At 43.2% G+C, this 7,565-nt stretch overlaps 1 protein-coding gene across 1 annotated transcript; it reads right to left on the minus strand.

Moving 5' to 3' along the window:
* Nucleotides 1-594: 594 nt before the first annotated feature.
* On the minus strand, nt 595-1,545 carry LOC129075360 (olfactory receptor 10G6). Its single transcript, XM_054579428.1, has one exon. The coding sequence runs from the start codon at nt 1,528-1,530 to the stop codon at nt 595-597; it is 936 nt and encodes a 311-aa protein (XP_054435403.1). The 5' UTR covers nt 1,531-1,545.
* Between the last annotated feature and the right edge of the window lie 6,020 nt (nt 1,546-7,565).

Here is a 7,565-nt window from a genome sequence, read left to right on the forward strand (position 1 = left end):
GCCCAAGAATTGAACTGGTGACCTTTAGCTTTGCAGGAGGATGCCCAACCAACCAAGCCATACTGCTCCTCTACTGTTTTTTGTCAAAGTAAAAGGCATAGAGTAGGGAGTTTGGAAAAGCCATTTATTTTCTGAACTTCAGTTTCCCCAGTTACATGGGAATAATAATACCTACCTCACAATTGTTTTCCAGGTCAAATCAGTTGGCTTCATAAAGGTTATTTGTAACCTGTAAAAAATTATATGGGTATCAACATAAGGATTAGGAGCAGTAATATAGACGTAGGTGGATGTCACAGAAAAAAAGAGCTTTGATGTGGATATTTTACTTATCTTGGACACTTTCTGCAAGGTTCCATCCTTGCTGAGTTGCTTTGCTTGATTTCCATTGGCGTGGGTGAAAGAAATATGAAACATCATTTTTGAAAGCAACTACAACGTGGAACTTTCCAGTGTTCTCTCCTCTGTACCTAGAAGTCCTCTACTCTCTACATGAATCCTTCCTTCCCTTTCTGTCTTAAATCTTTCCTGTTATCTGGAGTCCCATCCGTGTTCGAAATTTGGGTGTCTACTGTATGTCTGCGACGTATGGCGTCAATGAGGATGCAAATCCTCGCTCCCTGCCAGCCTCCCTATGGCTGCCTTCATTTCTTTGTTGCGCAGTGTGTAGATGATGGGGTTGAGCAGAGGAGTGACGACAGTGTAGAAGACAGCTACCACCGCGTCCAGGGGCTCCTGGGAGCCAGGACGAAGGTAAATGAAGGTGCAAGGCACATAGTAAACAATGACGACTGTGAGGTGAGCAGCGCAGGTGGAGAAGGCGTTGCGGCGTCCATCGGCAGACCGGATTCGCAAGATGGCAGCCACTATGCAGCCATAGGAAGTGAGGATGAGCACAAAGCAGGTGAGGGCCAGGAAACCAATGTCCACAAAGGTGACCAGTTCATTGATGGTGGTGTCGGCACAGGCCAGACGCAGTATGGCAGGAATGTCACAGAAGAAATAGTCTACCCGGTTTGGACCACAGAAGGGCAGACGGAATATGAAGCTTGTCTGGAAAAGTGAGTGGAGCGTGCCTCCCAGCCAGGTACCTAAAGCCAGGTAGTTACAGACGCTGTGAGTCATGGTGGTGGCATAATGTAAAGGTTTACAAATGGCCAGGAAGCGATCGTAGGCCATGAGTGTGTAAAGGAAGCATTCAGTGCAGCCCAGGAAATGGAAAGAAAAAAGTTGGATTACACAGCCCCCAAAGGAGATAACCCTGCTCTCCAAGAGGAAGCCAGCTAACATCTTGGGGACAATGGCAGAGGAAATGGTCATGTCCAAGAAGGAGAGGTGACATAGAAACCAGTACATGGGGCGGTGGAGCCGGGTGTCCACCAAGACCATGAGAATAATGAGACCATTGCCACAGACGGTGAGGGCATAGATGGCAAAGAAAGCTAGGAAGACGGGTACCCTCAGCGGCGGTGGGTAGTGCAGGCCCACCAAAATGAAGTAAGACACAGAAGTTTGGTTTCCGCTTTGCATTTCCTTGCTGTTTACATCTGAAAAAGAAGGAACAGAAGAGATGTCTCAAATACTCTTCAAATACTCTGGGAATAACATACTTTTTTTCCTGTGTCCTTCCCAAATATGAACAGAACGGATGCCAGAAAGTTATCTCAAAAAGAGAGACCTTGCTCTGGCTCTAGCTCTTGTTCTCAATCATTTTTTCTCCTCACATTTCCCCCAATTCCTTATTCCAAGATTCTTCCTGGTTCCAGGGAAATATTTTTCCCTCCAAGTTTAAAACCTATGTAACAGATTATGTGTATATAATTGAGGAGAGCAAAGGAAAGACCATACATAGAGCTTTTCATTTCAGGAAGAAGTGTAATCTTATAAAACCTAAGTAAATCTATAAAGAAATGACTGGTCTATTGTTTTCCTTAGTTTGGCTTATGATCTATGTACCTGACTGTTAGGTTATAGTTTACTAATTTTTTTTAAGAACATGAGAGGTGAGATTATATAGAGGTAAGTGTTCCCAATAAAAACCTGTGTAGATTTGAAAAAATGTATTATCTGGACTATACACTGAACATAAAATATTCAGAATGTTTGAAGTTATGGCTAAAGTATCTCTTTTAATAAATTCTATTTTAAAAACACACATGCCATTTAAAATATTTCAAGATAGTGAAGTGACAACAAAGTCTCAGCCCTAGGGCATCTGTTGTCATTTCTTCTCTCTGCTTCTGGATAAGTGAAGTCCATCAATACAGTTATGTTTTTGTTTGTCCATCTGTCCATTTAGTAAAGTAGCATATATTATATTTTGAGAGCATGGCCTTAAATTTTAAAATCCTAGCTCTTCCACTTTCACTTACCAGTGATCTTGGAAAAGCCATTTCACCCTTCTTTGCCTATATCTGTAAGTGGAAACAATCATAGTGCCTCCTTCCAGGGATTGTTGTAAGTATTAAATAAATTAATTCAAATAATTCACAGTAGCATGCAGTAAACATTAGCTATCATTTCCCATCAACTATGTGTTGTGGTCCTGTATTATTAGAAACTCTAGTCATTGTATTTATGCCTCTGACCTAAAGGGAATCTGTAACTTCCAGTGAGTTGTCATATAGTAGATTTGAGTCATCAAATTTGAAGCAAATTACAGAGCCCTTTTCTGCTAGGACTACTGGTGACTGACATCAGACACAGGGAGAGGAAGAAATCAGGAAATTGGCTAAGGGGGTGCCACACGTCTTCCGGACCCTGAGGGGTCACGTGAGGTACATTCTTCCTAGTGACAACTTCCTTCCACCAACCTGTGCTCTAATAGTCTATTTACCCACGGGAGGCAAATATCCAAAGTGGTGTATCATTTTGCTGAGGACTTGGGGGTCACTCAGAACCACTCAGAAGGCTTCAGGCGTGTGGAATAAAATTTAGTTTCTAGCTGGACTCCAAATGGGCAAAAGACCCAAGATTGCAACTATGGCTGCCATCTGACCACTTCCATTCTCCTTTCTCCATCACAAATCACCATGAATCCATGCTCTTATCCTTCTTAATTTTTACACCCACAAGGATGACGCTTATCAGTGAAAACAAATTTTCTGGAGTCTTCTTCTTAAACCTAGGAGAGCCCAGGGCAAATTGAGTCAGGTGGTCACCCTAAGTAAGGGTCTAAACCACATAGGAACTAAATAATTCTCAACGTGTAGCTACAGAATCTATTCTGAAACAATTTCTGAGAAAATTCTTAGAGATTTTATAGATACTTCCTTGATCATCAACCTTCATTGGCATTACGGTGTCCAAAGGGGAAATCCAAATTTATTAGCATGACCTATAGGAATAGAGAGCCTCATAATCTGGTGTCAACTCCCTAGCCTTCCCCCTCTGCACTCTGTACCATAAATTTGTGCTCTAGCCAAATATTCTTCCCCGTTTTCTTATCCAGGGGTGTCCAACCTTTTGGCATCTCTGGGCCACGCTGGAAGAGGAAGAATTGTCTTGAGCCACACGTTAAATACGCAAATACTAATGAAAACTGATAAGCCAAAAAAGGGGTCTTAAGTAAATTTATGATTTTGTGCTGGACTGCATTCATAGCCACCCTGGGCTGCATACAGCCTGCAGGTCACAGGTTGGACGCCCCTGATGGACATTAGTCGTCTTAGTCTGGAATGGCCTTGCTCCTTTGATGCCTGATTCAAGATGCCACTTACGTGTGATCTACTGCGCATGTAAAGCCTTTCCTGCCTTTCCTGCCAATGGTCACTCGCGCTTCGCAGTTCCCACACTAGTTCACTCACGTATCTGCAGCATTACTATGAATGTTGCGGTTGCCCTCCCTATGCCCGATTCCCCTGTGAGGCTCTGAGCTCCTATAGGGACTTGGTCTCATTTTTCTTTTCATCCCAAGTTTGCAGCATAACTTCCACAAAGAGATTCTTAAATCTAACTGAATAAATATGCATTCCCTTTTTGTGTGAATATCCCTGTTGTCTAGACATTTTGAATCCAGGCTAATATCAGTTAGGTCTTATAATCTAGCTCCCAAAATCATAAGAATTTCAATACTGAGACTGTTACTACTAATTTACTAACTAGCAACAATCTTTTGAACAAATCTCTTTAAAAATTTTAATCTTATTTTGTCACAAGTCAGTTTCTCATTTGTTAAAAAAAAAAAGGGGGGGGGAGGAGTTGGTGTAGATTCCAAAAAAGAAATACCAATTTCTTCCGTAGCCATATCAACTCGTGTGTTAAATTTGTTCTTACACACTGAAAATAAGTTTTCCTCCCAGCCCCAATTCCCTCTTGTACTATATTTTTCCTCTCATTCCCCAGCTTCCTTAACATCTCAGTCTTCATTCACTTCTATAATTCATTATTCTCCCTGGATAGAAATAATCATTTCTTTTCCCTGGGAAGGCAGAAAAATGTCTCTGGTTTACTCATTATCAACTAAAACTGCTCCAGGCACACATGTATACAATTTAGTCAGAACCACATTATGTTGTCAACATGCCATACATTCATCTGTGGAATAGGAAAAGAGGCAGTTTCTACAAATAGTCTTGGGGAAAGGGCTTCAGTTCTGCCCTTATGCTAGCTTTATCTGCCCACTCCACACCCTGTGTGAACCGGACTAGGCTTAAGGTAGACTCTGAAACTCACCTGGGGCAGAAAATTGAGAGGTAAGTTGGCCTTTGTTGTGTAGACTACAAATTTTTTGTCTCCCCCTTTGACTTATTTATAGAGCATAATGCTATTGAGAGATCTCGGCTGTCTCCTCTGTTCTCAATGTCTCTAACAGACTTTTAATAAATGTGTATTTCAGGGGCATTTCCATCACTGCCCGGCTGCCTCCTTCTGGAGTCATTTCTGCTGGTGGCCGCTCCCAGGGTGAACCGGCCGTGGGGCCGCGGCCTGCGGCTTGCTTCAGCGTCCTTGTGCTTGCGCTGTTTCTTGAGGAGATCCCTCGGCCTCCCCCTCGGACATGCCCCGTCTTGACTTCGTACCTGTGGCCTTCCTGTGCACTTCTCTGGCTCATCCCTCCTCCTTCAGCCTTTTTGAAAGTGTTGACAGCAATGTTCCTAGACTTTGGCCTCTGGAGTTTTGTTTCCTGGGAAGTAGCTTCTCCCTCCTGAGAGTCCCCATGGGCTGGGGCCAGGGGACTGGCATCACTTCTTCAGCCTTTAGGGGCAATTAACTTGCCAGGAAATACAGTACAGTGGGAAATACGTTGCAGTGGGCTTTGCCCACTTTCCATGATATTAAGTACTTTCCATGATATTAAATTTATTTCAGATTTAAGGTTCTGGTAGGAGGTAGCTGGAGAAATGTAGCAAGAGAAATGGAAGAAACTTGAGACTTGAAACACCTAAACTTCCCCTACCACAGAAGGCTCTCCAGCTCTGTGATAGTCCTGATGGGAATATATAAATACATATTTACACAGAACAATATGAGGCAAGGGAACACCTGGTTACAAACTTAGGCTTTGGTTCTGAATTCCAATGTGGACCCTTGGCCTCGAGAAGTTACCTTCCCTTCCCTTCATATTCGGGGGCCTAAGTGGTTGTTTCCTCACATGAGACCTCCCTGTGCTTTCCATTGGGTTTTCAGTGTGGAAGGGCCCTGGAAGTTCCCTGGGAGCGGATGGCAATTTCCAGTGCAAGTAACAACTTACAGGCACAGTCTGGGACTCTGAAATCTGCACATTTTCAAAGAAAGGCATACTGAAGCCTAGGAACATTCTGTGACTGTGATAAAATAATGTCTTATTTTGTTGTAGTAACAGGGCTAAAATAACAAAAAACAAAATGTATATTTTGAATGTGGATTATTAAATTAGAATATCAGATAAAGTTCTTATTTTGCTGCTACTCTTATATAAAATTAGAAAATTGTTAGGAAAAAACAGCGCTCCAAGAAATGGAATAGGGATTGGTGGCAAGATGTGGGTGATGTTGTGCCCGAATCCCCAACCCCACACCGAATCTGCCTACCCAGGGGAAAATGACCCCTCTTGCCCCATCTGTTGAGGCTGTTCTTGCTTTGCCTGGGGCTCCAAAAGGTCCCTCCTTCAAAGAGGGAGAGTTCTCCTCAGCCACACCCCTCAGGCCTCCTTCCTTCCTCTTCCCTCCACGGCACGCCTCCCCACCCCCAACATTAGTTTTAGTTGGATGAAAATGAATTCTGAAAGAGTTCGACCAAGGAAAAAAGAATGTAATGAAATATTTGGATAAATTACCAATATGCCCTTTTCAGGAGTCTGGCGCTCAGCAAGCTAGCGGGGCAGACGGCAGCAGCCTCACTCTGTTGGCTTAATGATTGGGTGGCTGACGCTTGGACTCCACAGTGGCTTATGCTAAATCAAGATGACGGGAAAGGAATGGAATGACTTGAGAACTGGAAATGTGGAAGAGGATTTATTGTAAACATGCCGCCTACCCACTCATGGGCAAACCATGTGCCCCGAGAGAGCCAATTATTCCCTTTACCGAGGCTCTAAGAGTTGTTGAGAAAGGTTACCATAAAGAGCCAAGAATAGCAGCTGGAACTGATTCTATTGACATGAGCTTTTAATTCTTACAATGTTTTAAGGATCATGAGAACCAGGCCTTACCTGCCAAACATGAGCTGGGGAAGGTTATCAGGGTGAGTCGTCAGAGCACTGTGGTTGTCAAACTAGCAAATAATTCTGCCAAAGCAGAAAGTGCTTCCCTCATGGTTATTACAACAAATTCCACAAGGTCTCATAATGAGAGGCCCCAGCTGAGCCGCTGGGAGGGCCATCGCCCTTAGCCAGCTCCTGGTTGAGTCCGCTCACTGCTTCAGTGCCACATTAGGGAAGGCAAGGACCAGGGCTCACCCTACAGCAACATCAGAAGCTTGCCCGGCATATTCTTCCCAGTTTTCCCCAAGTAGACCTGTGTTCCTACCATGGAGTAACCAGTCAAGGAAAATATCCAGACTCTTTTTAATTCACTAAACTCTGGCTTTGTCAGGTGGTAAATGGAGCTCTGAATCAAGTCCACATCAGCAGAGTGTCAGCTAGCCTGCAATCATTTCCTCTGTCGGGGTGTGGAGCTGAAACTGGTGTTCTCAGCAGCTGGGAATCTCCACACTGGTGTCCTGACCCAGGATGTCAGTAGGGACTGTTTTGATAAAAGAGCCATGTGGAAACCCTCGGTCTTCCTACTTCCAATAAAAGAGTCATAAGAACTTCTGTGTCTTTGGGGAGGATCACAGAGATTCATACTACTATCAAAGACCTGAAAGACTCCGGATGAAAATTTTTTATCACATTCCCATTAACTCTGCTGTAGGACAGGTGCAGATGACAAAAAACTGTAAGTTCGATGATTTAGATGCGGTCTTAATAGAATAAAACCGTACAACCTTTAGTATATTAATCTCCAACTGATAAATGATTTCAATTTGTGAAAATTTTCGGATACAGTACAAACTGTTATACATAGAAATTTCCACATACAAAAAACATGCATACACACATATAAGTAATATCATAATGAAATATGTGTAACTAAGATCCAGTATAA

Source organism: Pteronotus mesoamericanus, unplaced genomic scaffold, assembly GCF_021234165.1.
Source record: "Pteronotus mesoamericanus isolate MK-2021 breed Mesoamerican mustached bat unplaced genomic scaffold, CSHL_Meso_final contig_53, whole genome shotgun sequence".
In the NCBI taxonomy this organism is placed as follows: Eukaryota; Metazoa; Chordata; class Mammalia; order Chiroptera; family Mormoopidae; genus Pteronotus; species Pteronotus mesoamericanus.

What these genes read in the sequence shown, in the direction of transcription:
- LOC129075360 (XM_054579428.1), bottom strand. Translation starts at nt 1,530, where the DNA reads ATGCAAAGCGGAAACCAAACTTCTGTGTCTTACTTCATTTTGGTGGGC.